Here is a 17341-nt window from a genome sequence, read left to right on the forward strand (position 1 = left end):
GCCACATACACTGGAGCTGGTTGGTTGTTATCCAGCCTGTGCTGCCAAACAACAATGACAACTACAACCAAAAAATAGCTGGGCGTTGTGGTGGGTGCCTGCCGGTAGTCCCAGGTACTTGGGAGGCTGAAGTAAGAGAATTGCTTAAGCCCAGGAGTTTGAGGTTGCTGTGAGCTGTGACACCACAGCACTCTACCCAGGGCGACATAGTGAGACTCTGTCTCGGAAAAAAGAAAAAGCACCACTTCTTCCAAAGGCAGTGGGAATAAAAGGATGCATTCTCCTAGAGTCCAGGAACAGTTGTCCTTGTGTGCAATCGGGAAAGGAGGGACCTGGCGGCGCCTGTGGCTCAAGGAGTAGGGCGCCAGTCCCATATGCCGGAGGTGGGGGGTTCGTTCAAACCTAGCCCCGGCCAAAAAGCAAAAAAAAAAAAAAAAAAAAATAGAGAAGGGAGGGACCACCCTGCTGTGAGAATGGGACGTACCAAGTGCAAAGGCTGGGGACACTGACGGGGTCAATCCCTATATCTAAGCCCTCAGTGCCCCTCCAAGAGAGCTGCTTCCTGAGTCTGTTTCTCCACTGAGGTGGACTCCAGTAACAGGCTGTAAGCACATCTGTTTCTTATAACTTTCATGGCTGGCACATCTGTCTCTTAAGAGTTCGTGTCTATGCCTGAGCCATAGCAGAAGATCGATAGTACTGGGGATGGAAACACTACCATTTTCTCCAAACAGTTCACCACAAACTCCATAGAAAACCAACTCCAAAGACAGTCATTCTGCAACTTAGTGTAAGCCTTCCAGTAAGAGCTGAAGAAGTAAATAAAGAATACTGACAAGGTAGATGGGACAGTATTCTTTTTAATTTTTTTTTTTTGAGACAGAGTCTCATTTTGTTGCCCTCAGTAGAGTGCCGTTGGCGTCACTCACAGCAACCTCCAACTCTTGGGCTTAAGCAAGTCTTTTTGCCTCAGCCTCCCGAGTAGCTGGGACTACAGGCACCTGCCACATCACCCAGCTATTTTTTGTTGGGGCCAGCGCCCTACCCACTGAGCCACAGGCGTCGCTTAAGGGGACAGTATTCTTTTTAGACAGAAGGTGGTGATGGGGACCCCATAGGGTATAGTGGGGATAAAGTCCCAAGCTCCACTTTAGGCCCAGCATTCCTAAAAGATACACTGGCCCTGGGCACTGCATTAGGGCACTTCCACTAGGCAAATGGATCTTCGTCCAGCAAAGAGGTCTGGGGAAGGATTCCTCCTCATAGAGAGAAAAAAAGGAGGGCCAGGCTCTATGAGGGAGGGAAGGCTCCTGGGGAGCCTCCACAGCTTAGATTAGGTGGAAAGTCCAGGCAAACAGTATGTTTTAGGCCTCCAATCTGAAGGAATCAGTCTCTCCTTTTCCCAGGGGATGGCCCATCCTCTGGGAATTTCCCTCAGTCAATATCCATAGGTGTGAAAGGGATCACAGAAGGTGGCCTAGGGGCTGTGACTTTTGACCTGGTTCTTGGTGGAAGGTATAGATTTTATGGAGGGAAGGGCTTTCCAGAAGAAAGAGAAACTTATCTTTCAAAGTTAGGTGGAGCTGGAGGGAGGAGATCCCCAGGAAGAGTACAAGGCCAAAGGAACATCACCTGGTAGTTCAGGGGCAGCCCTGAGGAGTATAGCATCTGGATGCATCTGAAAAGAGAAATTTCTTCTATGAACATACTAAACATCATTGAATTATACAACTAAAAATGGGTGGCTTTTTTAGTTTTTAGTTTTCTTCTTCCTTTTTTTTTTTTTTTTTTTTGAGACATCTCACCCACTATGTTGCCCTCGGTAGAGTACTGTGGCATTACAGCTCACAGCAACTTCAAACTCTTGGGCTTACGTGATTCTCTTGCCTCAGCCTCCCAGGTAGCTGGGACTACAGGGAAACGTCTTCCAAAAATCTTATGCCTCTCCTCCACCAACAATTATCAAACATAGTAGGGAAAGTTCTCACTCTGCATTATAAAAAGGACAGCCAGATATCAACTGTTACAGAAATGAAATAAGACAGAAAATTTTGGGCAGCACCTGTAGCTCAGTGAGTAGGGCACCGGCCCCATATACGGAGGGTGGCGGGTTTGAACCCAGCCCCGGCCAAAATGCAACAAAAAAATAGCAGGGCATTGTGGCGGGCACCTGTGGTCCCAGCTGCTCAGGAGGCTGAGGCGGGAGAATCGCGTAAGCCCAAGAGCTGGAGGTTGCTGTGAGTCCTGTGACGTCATGGCACTCTACTGAGGGCCGTAAAGTGAGACTCTTGTCTCCACAAAAAAAAAAAAAAAAAAATTTAACAAACTGTTGAAACTATTTTTTTTTTTTTTTTGGTTGCAGTTCAGCTGGGGCCTGGTTTGGGGCCGGGTTTGAACCCGCCACCCTCGGTATATGGGGCCGCGCCTTACCGACTGAGCCACAGGCGCCGCCCTGTTGAAACTATTTTCTTTTTTTTTTCTTTTTTTGGTAGAGACAGAGTCTCACTTTATGGCCCTCGGTAGAGTGCCATGGCCTCACACAGCTCACAGCAACCTCCAACTCCTGGGCTTAAGCAATTCTCTTGCCTCAGCTTCCCGAGTAGCCGGGACTACAGGCGCCCACCACAACGCCCGGCTATTTTTTGGCTGCAGTTTGGCCGGGGCCGGGTTTGAACCCGCCACCCTCGGTATATGGGGCTGGCGCCCTACCAACTGAGCCACAGGCGCCGCCCGAAACTATTTTCTTAAAGAGACTTCCTCCACTGCCAGAGATCTTCCTTTTTTTTTTGGCTGGGGCTAGGTTTGAACCTGCCACCTCCATCATATGGGACTGGCACCCTACTCCTTGAGCCATAGGCGCCACCAGGGAGATTCCAACTTCCAGAGATCTTGAATAGCCTCCTGGTCAGTCATCTGGAAGCAATTCTTCACATAATTGATGAACTTGGCTTCCACTTTGGGAAGAGACCCACCTTTTTCTATACTTGCTTGCATTTTTGCCTTAATGTCTTCTGCAGAACTAGGTCCTTTTGGTGTTTTAGGAGTTTTTCCCTGTTTTTTGAAGGATTCTTGACCTTTTGATCTCGGTGTTGATGGTTTTGAATCCTTTCCATTCTGGTTTGATTTTGTGCATTTTTGGCTGGAGTGTCTTGCACAGATTTCTCCACTGGAGCTTTTTATTCAGTTTCCTCATCATCAAAATCCTCATCATTGCCATCTTCTTCATCATCATCATCATCTTCATCAGCAGCAGGTTTTACTTTTTTCTGTGGAACTTTGCTTCCACTTCCAGGGGGCAGATCACTTTCCAGACATACTTAAGAGTTTCACATCCTCCTCCTCTTCATCTTCTTCCATAGCTACTAAGTGCTGCCCACTAATATGCACAGGCCTTGAACCACACTTCAACCGTAAGACCACCGGTGGTATTATTTCAAAGCCCCCAAGAGAAACCGTTGGCTGTACAGACATTTTCAAAGTTGCCAGTGTTACTTTAATTGGACTGCCTTCATAATTCATTGCCTCTGCTTCAACAATGTGCAACTCATCCTTTGCACCAGCCCCTAAACTGCGTTCTTAAAGATAACTGGTGCTCATTTTCATCATTATCCACCTTAAAGTGATAATCTTTGTTGGCCTTTAGTTCACAACCAAAAAGATAGTTCTGAGGCCTCAAGGGGCTCATGTCCATGTGCATCGAATCTTCCATGAGGTGGTGGCATGCGCTTAGGTGGGGGAGAAGGCGGACGGAGATAAACGACTACTGCTCCAAGGAACAGCTGCGCAGGATGGAATCACACCAGGGAAACTTCTTCCAAAAATCTTATGCCTCTCCTCCACCATTCAGTCCTCCAGTCCTCAAATGGAGCACCTCCTGTGTACAAAGCTCCAGCCCTTCATGGTCAGCCTGGCCATTGAGACCAAGGTGCTGGCCTTCAGGAGGCCTGTGGTGGGGGTGTGTGGAGCCAGCTGGGAGGTGAAGGCCTGGCCCCTGGTTCCAGCTTTTTTTTTTTTTTTTTTGAGACAGAGTCTCAAAAAAATCTTTTCAGAGTCTATCTCCTTTATCTATCCCCTCCACGACTTCACTGTCCGGTTTTATCTCCCTTTCCTGCTGCTCAGTATAGACTGTTTTCCATCCAGGCAGAATTCCAGGGTTAAGATTTCACAGCAGTGGGGTTGAGTTCAGGGAAGTAAAAGGTGTTGAGGGTTCAGGGTCATAGGAAGGGGGCCCAGGCTGGGAACTTGTTGCCAGGATGCCAGACTCCTGGAATCCCACCTGTGCCTTGGATACCCAGCAGCAAGATTTTGAAGGACACCTTCCTCCCCTCTCCCTGCACTGCTTAGTGCCCAGAGACACCCAGGAGATCCTCGAGGAGACCAGGTTGCCTGGAGTGGAGTGGCAGCTCCTGGAGACAAACTCCTGTTCTCTTGCTTTGCCTTTCTAGGGCTGGCCCTTTAAACTTGAGACCATGATGTCACCATAGACAGCAAGGGATGGGAGGGGGACTGCAGGCCTGAGAATGGACTACATTTCCCAGCAGACTCTGGTGAACCACACCCCTCCCAGCAGGCAGTGACTCACTGCAGACTATTAACTAGTCCAGTGCTGGTTTTCCAAGGGAGTTTTGAAGTGTCTGGTCATCCTGGGGCCCGGTGGGGTTCCTATGGGGATAACCTGGGGAATAGATGACCCAAGACAAAATCAGTGGGCCTGGCATAGCATGCTGGGACTCTTTCCCGCCAGTGTTCTAGCCTCACCCCCGGTTTCCTAGTGCAAACTCCTGAGTCCTTGTCTTTCCCCATAGCGTCTCCCTTCCAGAGTTCAGGGGTCCAGTCACAGCTAAAGCCCATCCAGTTCTGCTCTCTGGCTTCAAAAGCTTCAGCCTTTGCCCGGAGTCCTCTAGGGTTTACCCCTTTGGTCTGGCAGAGCCCTTTAAAGGGTGCGGGGACTACATCTCCCAGAGGCCCCAGGTCCTTCCTGACGCAGCCACACACACACACACACACCCCACCCCCCCGCCGCCAGCCCGCGGGGAGGTGCGGGCTGGGCGGGGGGGAGGTGACTTGATGTCATCCTGAGCTGCTGGGCGGCGGATGCCGGTGCGCACCGAGCCGTGGTTCCTACTGCGCTGCACCGCACTGGGTCGGAGTCCCTGGATTTCAGCGGAGGTCCGCTTGCTGCCCGGGCCAGCGTAGAGCCCGCCATTTGCCCGGCCCCGACCCGGGACTGAGCTGGGGGCATGCTCCAGCCCCCCCGGAGCCCGGAAAGGAACCCAGGAGCGCCGCCGCCCAGTCCCAGCGCCCAGACCGGAACCGCTGCAAAGGAACCCTGAACCGCCGCGCCCGCCCCACGGGCAGCCTCAGGGGGTCGGCGACTAAAGTCTGGATTTCAGAGAAGTGAGTGTTTTCCCCACCCCATGAGGTTTGGGGGACCAGGAAGGAGGAGCTCAGGTGGGGGAAGGTGCTAGGTGCTGGAGGGTGCTGGCATGGGGATGCGGCCTCCGTTCTTGGGGGAGTCCACGGTGGCAGACATTAGTGGAGCAGGGTTTCATTCTGTAAAGGGCTAGGGATGAGGAAGGGGTTCCCATTCTGAGTAGGAGCTGGCTTGGTGGATAGGCCCTATTCTGGGAGCGGTTTTGGAGTCTGGGGCCTTTCAGTCTGGGATAAGGGAGGAACATATCCATGATGGAAGGGGGCTGCACCCCTGTTTTAGGATCCATGCATGGACACTTAGCTGCAGCCGCATGGGCTCTCTCTCCTGAAGGAACTGACTGGCTCTTTATCTTTCTTTCTGCCCTGACTTCATTTTCAAAAAAGCCAGGGTGAAAACCCTAACTGGACTCTCCTAGACCCTCAAGAAGGAGGCCTGATCTGACTTCTTTTCTACCCTGCCTGCCCCCCAGGACTGGGCAGTTGCTGAAGGCCCTGGGGGGGGGCCCAGGACTGTGGTTGTGGCCCCCCCCACTCCAACATGATGGACCCAAGTTAGTCTGCCCAGCCTCATCCAGCATCCTTCAGGCCCAGAGAGAACCCCAGGGGCTCTGAAAGCTTGACCTGCCTCCTGTCAGCAATGGAGACGAAGCTGCCCCCTGCGAGCACCCCCACAAGCCCCTCCTCCCCAGGGCTGTCGCCTGTGCCCCCGCCTGACAAGGTGGATGGCTTCTCCCGCCGGTCCCTCCGCAGGGCCCGTCCCCGGCGCTCTCACAGCTCTTCTCAGTTCCGCTATCAGAGTAACCAGCAAGAACTTACGCCACTGCCCCTGCTCAAAGGTGAGCTAGCTGCTGGCTGCCAGGGTACCTGAACCCCAGAGGGAAGGGGCAAGGCCAGTTGTAAGAAGCAGCTGACCCCCAGCCCTCTCTGCTGACGCATGGCCTGACTGGCCTATCATCCCTGGAGGTGGGGCATCTGAAGGTGGCACCACCCTGGGGGGGGAGGCAGACCAGGACCAAGGGTGGGGCCCATAGCCTGGGTTCCAGGAGGCTATTATCAGCCTAGCCAGCTGCTGGGGTCCTGGAGTAGCTGCTTGGTGTGGCTCCCTGTGATCACCATGTGGCCCCTATCCTCTCCCCTGAGGCCATAGGGCCACTGGGCCAGAGGGCCCCTTAGAGATCCTTGGCTTTGAGCCTCTCCTCACTTCTGGCTCTTAGAACAGGGTCCCAGCTATGTGGAGGAGGTAGTGGCTGTTTGGGGCACCTGTGGAAAGCCCACATGTCCAGGGTTTGTGATCTCGCTTTGTAGTCAGGCCATCATAACTCTCTGAGTCTGAATTAGGAGGAAGAGAAGGTGCCCCCCCTAACTCCTAGGAATGGCGATCCCACAGAGCTCAGCAGAGGTGGCCTTAGGGATTAGGAGGGTCTACTTCTGCCCAGAGCTGTGGCAGCTGGGGCCCAGACTCAGCCCCCTCCCTTTCTCCTCAGATGTCCCAGCCTCTGAGCTACATGAGCTGCTGAGCCGGAAGCTGGCCCAATGTGGGGTGATGTTTGACTTCTTGGACTGTGTGGCTGACCTAAAGGGGAAGGAGGTGAAGCGGGCAGCCCTCAATGAGCTGGTGGAGTGTGTGGGGAGCACCCGGGGTGTCCTCATTGAACCTGTCTACCCAGACATCATCCGCATGGTAAGCACCTAGCACTCAGCCTCGGAGGGAGGGCTTAGGGGGCACATGAATCCCACTGACTCACCCACAGGACTCCTGTGCACAGAATAACCCTATACTTTCCACTCTTCTGTTTCGCCTCATGGTCCATGTCTCAGGTCTACCCCTCATCCCTTACCCCTCACTCTGCTTTGTTGCTGCCTGGTACCCCCTCAGTGCCTTCTGGCCTATCCCACCTCCACACCTTTGCCTATGCTTGTCCAAGGCCTGGAATGCCCTTCCCCCACACTCCTTACCGTCTGTGGCCTGGCTCAGGTGCTGCCTCTTCTGGGAAGCCACTGTCAGTGCCCAACCTGGAAATCTCCCTTTTTCTGTCCCAAATGCCTGTAGACGTCACTGTTTTTGACCTTGTCTTTCCCACTGGATTGTACCTACCTAGAAGGCAGGAATAGTCTTGTCTACTATCCTTGGGTCCCCAGCCCTTGGCCCAGGGCTAGCACAAACTAGGTGTCAGGGATGATGGACCAGGAAATGAATTGCTTGCTGGGGCAGGTGCTGAGGTTGATTCATTAGAACTTTGAATGAGGGATTCCCTGGCTTCTGCCTTTAAGGGCTCTTCCTTTTTTTAAATTGAGACAGAGTCTCACTTTGTTACCCTTAGTAGAGTGCTGTGGCATCATAGCTCACAGCAACCTCAAACTCTTGGGCTCAAGTGATTATCTTGCCTCAGCCTCCCTAGTAGCTGGGACTACAGGTGCCCGCCACAATGCCTGGCTATTTTTTGTTGTGGTTGTCATTGTTGTTTAGCTGGCCCAGGCCAGGTTCGAACCCGCCAACCTCGGTGTATGTGGCTGGTGCTGTAACACTGTGCTATGGGGGCCGAGCCTGCCCACCTATTTTTTATGTTTGTTTAGCATGCCCGGGCCAGGTTCAAACCCACCAGCCCCAAAGCATGTCGCTGATGTCCTAAGGGCTCTTCCTTAAAGAATGCTAACTCTGCTCCTCAGATCTCAGTGAATATCTTCCGGACTCTGCCACCCAGCGAGAACCCTGAATTTGACCCTGAAGAGGATGAGCCCAACCTTGAACCTTCATGGCCACATCTGCAGGTCTGATGGTTGGAGAGCCATGCTTTCGAAGAGATCTGAGAAGGGGGAAGGTCTCCTTAGCCCCTAGACTGTTGGATGAGGGCCAGAGGGTGGGATATTGGATAAGGCTGTTACTGAACTCATCTTTTTGTTTGTCCTCCTCCCCTAGCTCGTATATGAGTTTTTTCTGCGTTTCTTGGAGAGCCCAGACTTCCAGCCCTCTGTGGCCAAGAGATATGTGGATCAAAAGTTTGTCCTGATGGTGAAGTGGGGAGCCCAGGCTGGGTGGTAATATAAGGCAGGGGCAGGCTCCCAGAGGGGCTTGGGATAGGATGGAAACAATCTGGGATTGACCTTTTACCTGACCCCTGGCCCTGGGTCCTACAGCTTCTGGAGCTATTTGATAGTGAGGACCCCAGGGAGCGTGAGTACCTCAAGACTATCCTGCACCGGGTCTATGGCAAGTTCCTGGGTCTCCGGGCCTATATCCGCAAACAGTGCAATCACATCTTCCTCCGGTGAGTGGCTGCTGCCTGCCCAGCAGGGACCTGGGGGGAGAGAAAGCTGTTGTGGAGAAGACTGAGGCAAAGGCTCCCAGGAGCCTTTGTGGAGCTCTGGTTTACCACGTTCTTTCTTGGTAACATATTACATAGTATTGATTATCCAAAGCCTATGATGTCAGCAGAGAGTGGGTATTTATTTCCATTTTACAGTTGAGAAAATTGAGGCCAAGAGAGATGAAGTGGTTTGCAGAGACTAGGTCAGTCTAGGGAGCCTATGACTTAGGGCCTAAATCTTCTGACCAAAGAGAGATTTGTTCTGCAAATATTTATTGAGCACCGGTGCCCACTGGGCCTCTGGGGCTCACATGGCCTTGTAGTTGAGACCATGGCTGTGGAAGTAGATGGCCTGCCTTTGAGTTTGGTTCCAATATTTGGGTAGACAGGAGCAAATTACTTACACTATATCCTAGTTTTCTTTTTCTTTCTTTCTTTATTTTTGTTGAGACAAAATCTCAAGCTGTCACCCTGGATAGAGTGTCGTGGTGTTATAGGTCATAGGAACCTCCAACTCTTGAGCTGAAGTGATCCTCTTTTATTATTATTTTTTTTAATTTTAAATTTAAAAAATTTTCTTTTTTATTTTTGCTTTCAATTTCAGCTTGCTTGTTCATTCTTCTTCGTTTGAAGTTTTTTTTTCTTTTCTTCCTTTAGCGATTCTCTTTACCTTTGCCTCCCAAGTAGCTGGAATTACAGATGCCCGTCACAATGCCTGGCTTTCTTTTTTTTTTTTAATTAATTTATTTTTGTTGTTGGTAGAGACGGGATTTCACTCTGGCTCACTCCTGCTCATACTGGTCTCGAACCTCTGAGCTCAGGCAATCCACCCACCTTAGCCTCCCACAGTGCTGGGACTATACAGGCGTGAGCCACCACACCCAGCCATTTTTTTTTTCTTAGAGACAAGTCTCTCTTTAACGCCTTCTGTAGAGTGCCGGGACATCACACAGCACATAGCAACCTCCAACTCCTGGGCTTAGATGAGTCTCTTGCCTCAGCCTCCTGAGTAGCTGAGGAGGTAGGAGCCTACCTACCACAACACCTGGCTATTTTTTTGTTGCAGTTTGGCGGGGGCCGGGTTTGGACCTGCCACCTCAGTATATGGGACCCAAGCTGCACTCACTGAGCCACAGGCACTGCCCTTTTTTTCTTTTTTTTGAGATAGTCTCAAGCTGTCGCACTGGGTAGGGTGCTGTGGCATCACAGCTCACAGCAACCTCAAACTCTTGGGCTTAGGCGATTCTCTTGCCTCAGCCTCCCGAGTAGCTGGGACTACAGGCTCCCGTTATAATAGTCGCCTATTTGTTATTGTTGTTGTTGTTGCAGTTGTCATTGTTTTAGCTGGCTCAGGCTGGGTTCAAACCCATCAGCCTAGGTGTATGTGGCCAGTGCCCTACCCCCTGAACTACGGGCACTGCCCTTAAGCACTTCTCTTGCCTCAGTTTTTCTATTTTTACGGTTTTGTTTTTTTTTTTTTGGCTGGGGCTGGGTTTGAACCTGCCACCTCCAGCATATGGGCCAGCACTCTACTCCTTTGAGCCACAGGCGCTGCCCAGGTTTTCTATTTTTAATAGAGACAGGGTCTCACTTTTGCTCATGCTAGTCTCAAACTCCTAAGCTCAAGCAATCCACCTGCCTCGGCCTTCCAGAGTGCTAGTATTTTTTTTTTTTTTTTTGGGTAGAGACAGAGTCTTACTTTATCACCTTCGGTAGAGTGCCCTGGTGTCACACAGCTCACAGCAACCTCCAACTCCTGGGCTTAGGTGATTCTCTCTCTTTTTTTTTTTTTTTTTGTGTTTTTTTGGCCTGGGCTGGGTTTGAACCTGCCACCTCTGGCATATGGGACTGGCGCCCTACTCCTTGAGCCACAGGCGCCACCCATTAGGCGATTCTCTTGCCTCAGCCTCCCGAGCAGCTGGGACCACAGGCGCCCGCCACAACGCCCGGCTTTTTTTTTGTTGCTGTTTGGCTGGGGCCGGGTTTGAACCTCTACCCTCGGTATATGGGGCTGCCCCAGAGTGCTAGTTATAGGCATGAGCCACCAATCCCGGTCCTAGTTTCCTCGTGGTATGCTACCAGTACTAACTCAGGAGATAGCGTCAAGGTGAAATGAAGTATTGCCGCCAAAGCATTTGATTTAGCTCCTAGACTTAGGCTGGGACTCTGAAACATTAGATCAGGGGTTCTTAACCTGTGGGTCGCGACCCCTTTGTAACCATGAAAATACATCGTGCATATCAGATATTTACATTACGATTCATAATAGTAGTAAAATTACAGTTATGAAGTAGCAACGAAAATAATTTTATGGTTGGGGGTCACCACAACACGAGGAACTGTTTTAAAGGGTTGCAGCATTAGGAGGCATTAGGAAGGTTGAGAACCACTGCATTAGATCTTAGTGTTAGTAGCTGCAGGATGGGCAAGACATGAACTCAGTCCTCCAGGAGCTTGGAGTCCATTAGGTTCCCTGGTTATTAGCTGCTGAGTCTTGATTTCTTTGTTGGTATAATGGATTTGGCAAGCCCTGCCGCCTGGGATAATTTGAGACTTTTTTTTTTTTTTAATTGAGATAGAGTCTCAGTTTGTCACCCTCAGAAGAGTGCTGTGGCATCATAGCTCACAGCAACCTCAAACTCCTGAGCTCAAGTGATTCTCTTGCTTCAGCCTCCTAGTAGCTGGGACTACAGGCGCCCGACACAAAGCCCAGCTATTTTTTTATGTTTAGCAGGCCCAGGTTGGGTTTGAACCCACCAACCCTGGAGCATGTGGTTGGCGCCCTAACCACTGAGTATGGCACCCAGCTGATTATTTGAGAATTATATGGCATAGAGTAAATGCTCTAAGTATTTGTCATTCCTTTGGTTGACTGGAACGGGGTGAAGGACATAGCCCTGCAGGCTGGATGGGGATCAAGTAATGAGGGTTAGGGTCTGGGGGAGGAAGAGATGAGCTGGAATACTTTGCAGCAGAGAGAGTTGAGGTGGGATTCTGGCAAATGTGGCTGGGCTGAGAAGGGTGTTTAAGAGGTGTGAGTGGGAAATTGGGAAGGGACCATGGGCTCTGGGTTGGGAAAGAGTTGGATAAGCGTGCAGTGTGGTGAGGTGGCAAGTAGGCAAGCTGCCTAAAGGGGGCTGGGCCTACGCCAGTTGCTCTGAGCACTCCTGTTCTTCACTTCCTCTTGCAGGTTCATCTATGAATTCGAGCACTTCAATGGCGTGGCTGAGTTGCTGGAGATCTTAGGAAGGTGATTCTCCCTGGGCCTCTCAGCTGGAGCTTAGGATTCTGGAAGGAGGGACTGGGGCTGGGTCATCTGAGCCCTCTTCCTCTCTTCTGCCAATCCTCAGCATCATCAATGGCTTTGCACTGCCCTTGAAGACTGAGCACAAGCAGTTCCTGGTTCGCGTCCTGATTCCCCTGCATTCCGTCAAGTCGCTGTCTGTCTTTCATGCCCAGGTGGGGCCCAGCCCTGGTACAGCAGGACTTTCTTTACTTTTATTTATTTTTTTTAGAGATAGAGTCTCACTTTATTGCCCTCGGTAGAGTGCTGTGGTGTCACAGCTCACAGCAACCTCCAGCTCTTGGGCTTAGGTGATTCTCTTGCCTCAGCTAGGACTATAGGCGCCCGCCAGAACACCCAGCTATTTTTGTTGTTGTTGTTGTTGTTGTTGTTGCAGTTTGGCCAGGGCTGGGTTTGAACCCGCCACCCTCGGTATATGGGGCTGGTGCCCCACTGAGGCACAGGCACTGCCCAAGGACTCTCTGATAGAGACAGGGCAGCCATGGGGACCTGGAGATCCTATCATGGGATCCTATCCCACTTTATAATTCTGTTCCATCTACCTTAGAGAATTCCCACTAGCCCTTTAAGGCTGACCTCAGACATAGCTGTAAAGCTTCCCCGGGCCCTTTGCTGTCTACCTCCATCCCACCTAGGCAGAGTTACTCCCTCCCCCTTCTATATTCCCAAAGATTTTGATACAGAATTCTATTATGGAACCCTTTTTTTTTCTTTTGTAGTAGAGACAGAGTCTCACTTTATCACCCTCTGTAGAGTACCATGGTGTTACAGCTCACAGCAGTCTCCAACTCCTGGGCTTAGGTGATTCTCTTGCCTCAGCCTCCTGAGTAGCTGGGACTACAGGCGCCTGCCACAATGCCCGGCTATTTTTTGTTGCAATTTGGCTGGGGCCAGGTTTGAACCTGCCATCCTCTGTATATGGGGCCAGTGCCTACCCACTGAGCCACAGGCGCTGCCTCTATTATGGAACCTTTTGCAAAATTTATGAGGATGAGTTTGCCGAGTGTTTCCCTGTGAAATCATTGTATTCCTAACACACGGAGTCTGAGGCCTGGTACATCCTAGGCAGGCAGTAGTGCTTGGTGAGTAAGTGTCAGAGGTAGTAAGTGAGCAGCATCTGGCATCCTGTCCTGGAAGCCAGTCCTTGGCACTGGTTCCTTCCTGACCCGTCTTCCTTCTTTCCACCCCTCACCCCTCACAGCTGGCATACTGTGTAGTGCAGTTCCTGGAGAAGGATGCCACCTTGACAGAGCATGTGAGTATCTCTGGGGGAAGGCGGGCCCCTTACCTCTGCAGGTCTAAATCCTTTCTACCTCAACCCCCACAGGTGATCCGGGGGCTGCTCAAGTACTGGCCAAAAACCTGCACCCAGAAGGAGGTATGAAGGGCTTTGATGCCTACTAGAGGGAGGTTGGGAGGGCTCGGCTTCCAGAGGCAGTCAGGAGTAGGTGTGTGTGTGTGTTGGGAAGAGATGCGAGCTGCTGTCCTGTCCCTGCTTCCTTCCTCTACCCACCCAGGTGATGTTTCTGGGAGAGATGGAAGAGATTCTTGATGTCATTGAGCCTTCCCAGTTTGTGAAGATCCAGGAGCCTCTCTTTAAGCAGGTGGCTCGCTGTGTTTCCAGTCCCCATTTCCAGGTATGAGGCTGGGCAGGTGGGGTATGGCCTGGGAAGGGTGGCCAGTTGACCTAACACAACTCCCTCTCCCCTCAGTTTCTTGTCTAGTCCTGGGTCTGATAAAAGGGAGATGTTGGATTTAGAGCCCAGAAGCCTAGAGTCAAGCTGAGAGGCCTTGGGCAAATCCCTTTACCACTCTAGTTTTGATTAAGGTTCCTCATCTATAAAATGAGCCAACAACAATTTCTTCACAGATGGGATGAGGATTGAAGAAATCACAAGTATAAACATGTTTGGTAAACTGAAGTGTGCTCCAGAGTAGGAGCACTTACCCTTTTCTTAGTGGCCTTACATTTCATCAGATCCACTTTAGGACCCAGCCGGTCTCTCACCATCCTAGCTACCTGTCACTCATGTTCTCTTGCATATGTGCACAGACTTCCCCTATTCTTATGAGCCCTCCTGGAGTCAATTCTTCCTTGCAGTCACTCTGGTACAGTTTATTAAACATCTTTTCTTTCTTTCTTTTCTTTTCTTTTTTTTTTTTGCAGTTTTTGGCCAGGGCTGGGTTTGAACCCGCCACCTCCGGTATATGGGGCCAGTGCCCTACTCCTTTGAGCCACAGGCGCCGCCCTATTAAACATCTTTTCAAGTCTGGTTTTCCTTCATGTGCTAAAACCTTTTTTCCCCCTCCTCTGAAAGAAAAATAAACTTTTTAGTCTGGGCAAGGTGGTTCACGCTTATAATCTTAGCACTCTGGGAGGCTGAGGCGGATGGATTGCCTGAGCTCACAAGGTCGAGACCAGTCTGAGCTAGAGTGAGACCCTATCTCTAAAAATAGCCAAGCGTTGTGGTGGAACCCTGTAGTCCCTGATACTTGGGAGGCTGAGCCTAAGAGTTTGAGGTTGCTGTGAGCTATGATGCCACTGCACTCTACTGAGGGGGACAAAATGAGACTCTGTCTCAAAAAAGAGAAAAATAAACATTTTACTTCTTTCCATCTGAAAAAAGCAAAAATGTCTGGGTGTGGTGGCTCATGCTTGTAATCCCTTGAGTGAGTGAGACCAGCCTGAGCAACAGTGATACCCCATCTCTGCTAAAAATAGAAAAACTAGCCGGGCATTGTGGGGGGTGCCTACTGAGTAGTCCTAGCTACTTAGGAATCTGAGGCAAGAGGATCACTAGAGCGCAAGAGTTTGAGGTTGCTGTAAGCCATGACGCCATGGCACTCTACCCAGGGCAAAAAAGTGAGACTCTGTCTCAAAAAATAAGTAAGGGCCAGGCACGGTGGCTCACGCCTATAATCCAAGCACTGTGGGAGGCCAAGGCAGGTGGATTGCCAAAGCTCACAAGTTTGAGACCAGCCTGAGCCAGAGTGAGATCTCATCTCTAAAAAATAGCTGGGCATTGTGGCAGGCACCTGTAGTCTTAGCTACTCAAGAGGCTGAGGCAAGAGAATCGCTTGAGTCCAAGAGTTTGAGGTTGTTGCGAGCTATGATGTCACGGCACTCTACCGAGAGCAACAAAATGAGACTTCGTCTCCAAGAACACATAAATAAGTAAAATTAAGAAAAAAAAATAACACCCTAAAACCTGGTATCTTATTTGATTTTTACAATAGTTCTATGGAGGTAGGTATTATTAGCCTCTTTAACAGATGAGAAAAAGCTGAGGCTGAGTGGTGAAATGCCTCATCCATGATCACATGGGTCTCACTCAATTTGCCCCTGAGCATTAGACTCCAAATCCAGTGGAATCCAAATCCTTTTCTCTTCATCACATTGATTCCTCCAGTGGGTAGATGACCCCTGAGGGTAGGGTGTATGGGCATCAGGGGGCCTAGGTTTGGGGGTAGGGATGGACACTAGACCTTGCACACTCACAAGAAGCCACTGCCAGGCTCTCACTTTGCTATCTTGTCTACCCCAGGTTGCAGAGCGGGCTCTGTATTTCTGGAACAATGAGTATATCCTGAGCCTCATTGAGGACAACTGCCACACTGTGCTGCCTGCTGTGTTTGGGACCCTCTACCAAGTCTCCAAGGAGCACTGGAATCAGTGAGTCTCCAGCCCTTGACTTAAACACACAGAAACTGGGACCTGGGCCAGTCTATCCAGACCTTGGGGCTACTCCTAGCTGAGAGGATCACAGAAAGCATCAGAAGATGGCCAAGGAGGTGGTGAAAGGACAGAGAAGTTGGTAGTGCTTATGGTCTTCAGGGCTACATGCTGTGTTTGAGGGACAGAGATAGGCAGAAAGGTGGGGCCAAATTGAATTTTTTTTCATCTTCTCAACTCCCTCCCCTTGACCCTACCAAGAACCATCGTATCTCTGATCTACAATGTGCTCAAGACGTTCATGGAGATGAATGGAAAGCTGTTTGATGAACTCACAGCCTCCTACAAGCTGGAAAAGCAGCAGTGAGTTTTCATGGGCTAGGTGTTGGGGAGAGGGAGAAGAGCAGGAAGGAATCAGAACCTTGTAGCCGGAACCCTAAAGGACTACCCCAAACCCCGTCTGCTTAGGTGCTGAAAGCCTCTCCATGTTCCTGCCAAGTGCTGGGCCATCCTGTGCCTGGCTGCTCACTGCATCCTCTAGTCATCCTTCTGGGTAGGATAGTTCTTTCAAGTGTTGACCTGTTCTGGCTCCCTGTAGCTTCCTACCCTTCAGCCAGGGCCACTCAGAGCCAGGCTCATTGATCTTCTCCATGACTGCAGGCTGGGATGAGTTGCTGAGCTCCCTTCCCTAAGCAGGTGATTCTTACTGAGTCACAGAACAGAAAATGGTTCTGTGCCCTCCCTCTATAGGCAGTGGTTGTGACAATGGTTGGACTATGGGGGTGCCCAGGTAGGGAACTGCCTCATTTTTTGTCCCCAGGGAGCAGCAGAAGGCCCAGGAGCGCCAGGAGCTGTGGCAAGGTCTGGAGGAGCTGCGGCTACGCCGACTACAGGGAACTCAGGGGGCCAGGGAGGCCCCCATCCAGCGGCTTACACCCCAGGTGGCCACCAGTGGGGGTCAGAGCTAGAAAGCCACCTGGAAAGGGAGAAGCTAAACCCAGAGCCGCCAGTCCCTCCATCCCTTCACCTGTCCAGGGGCCCAGAGAGACACACACCTCCTGCAGGCCTTACCAGAGTGGACTCTGAGGACTCCCTGCCCAGCCTAGCTTTCACTGGGGGGAGACAAGGAAAGAAGATGGTGGTCTTGGCAACAGAACTCTCAGGCCTTTGTGGCAGGACTTGATCAGGGCAAGCTTGATCAGAAAGCTGCCATCAGGGATCTTTCCCTACCCTGCAAAGCTGGACTCCAGGCTGCAGGCAGGCTCCTAGCCCCTGCTCCCAGCCTAGGGCAAGGACACTCAGTGCTTCACCTGCCCTTGCCTCGGGCCCGCTCGAGGTCCTTCCTTATCCCCACCATGGAGTCCATGGTCTATTTATTCTCGCCCAGCTCACCCTCAACACAAATATTGTCCTGGGCCTGGGGCATTCTCCTTCCCTCCCCTCCTTTGCCCTATACTTCCTGGTCCCCTTTTTATTTATTGGGCAGGGGGAGGGGTGAGGGCACAGGCAAAAAAAGATTCACAGTGTCCTGGGATAAGAGTCACAGTAATAATGGTCTATCCCCCTTCCCCTGGCTGGGGGGTGGACTTAATAAAAAGAGAGAAACTAAAAAACTGCTTGCTTTAT

At 51.0% G+C, this 17341-nt stretch overlaps 1 protein-coding gene and 1 pseudogene across 4 annotated transcripts; one reads left to right on the top strand and one right to left on the bottom strand.

Moving 5' to 3' along the window:
- Positions 1-706: 706 nt before the first annotated feature.
- On the bottom strand, positions 707-3995 carry LOC128564914 (nucleophosmin-like; annotated as a pseudogene).
- Positions 3996-5002: 1007 nt separating this feature from the next.
- On the top strand, positions 5003-17320 carry PPP2R5B (protein phosphatase 2 regulatory subunit B'beta). Of its 4 annotated transcripts, none has more exons than XM_053560995.1 (14): positions 5003-5397; positions 5818-6269; positions 6918-7114; positions 8101-8202; positions 8351-8443; positions 8569-8699; positions 11929-11988; positions 12089-12197; positions 13244-13297; positions 13370-13420; positions 13560-13679; positions 15588-15715; positions 15977-16078; positions 16536-17320. In XM_053560995.1, the coding sequence occupies exons 2-14, from the start codon at positions 6071-6073 to the stop codon at positions 16681-16683; spliced, it is 1494 nt and encodes a 497-aa protein (XP_053416970.1). In that variant the 5' UTR covers positions 5003-5397; positions 5818-6070; the 3' UTR covers positions 16684-17320. The 4 variants fall into 4 exon arrangements, with proteins under 4 accessions (XP_053416970.1, XP_053416969.1, XP_053416967.1 ...); XM_053560994.1 differs by adding an exon at positions 16329-16411 and having other exon boundaries at positions 13244-13420; positions 16536-16663; XM_053560992.1 differs by having other exon boundaries at positions 13244-13420.
- The last annotated feature ends 21 nt before the right edge of the window (positions 17321-17341 follow it).

Source organism: Nycticebus coucang, chromosome 14 (assembly GCF_027406575.1).
Source record: "Nycticebus coucang isolate mNycCou1 chromosome 14, mNycCou1.pri, whole genome shotgun sequence".
Lineage (NCBI taxonomy): Eukaryota > Metazoa > Chordata > Mammalia > Primates > Lorisidae > Nycticebus > Nycticebus coucang.

Bases quoted from the DNA above. Each gene is read 5' to 3' on its own strand.
- PPP2R5B (XM_053560992.1), top strand. From the start codon at position 6,071: ATGGAGACGAAGCTGCCCCCTGCGAGCACCCCCACAAGCCCCTCCTCC. The intron at 6,270-6,917 runs GTGAGCTAGCTG...CTTTCTCCTCAG, and splicing joins GCCACTGCCCCTGCTCAAAG to ATGTCCCAGCCTCTGAGCTA. The intron at 16,079-16,535 runs GTGAGTTTTCAT...TTTTGTCCCCAG, and splicing joins TACAAGCTGGAAAAGCAGCA to GGAGCAGCAGAAGGCCCAGG.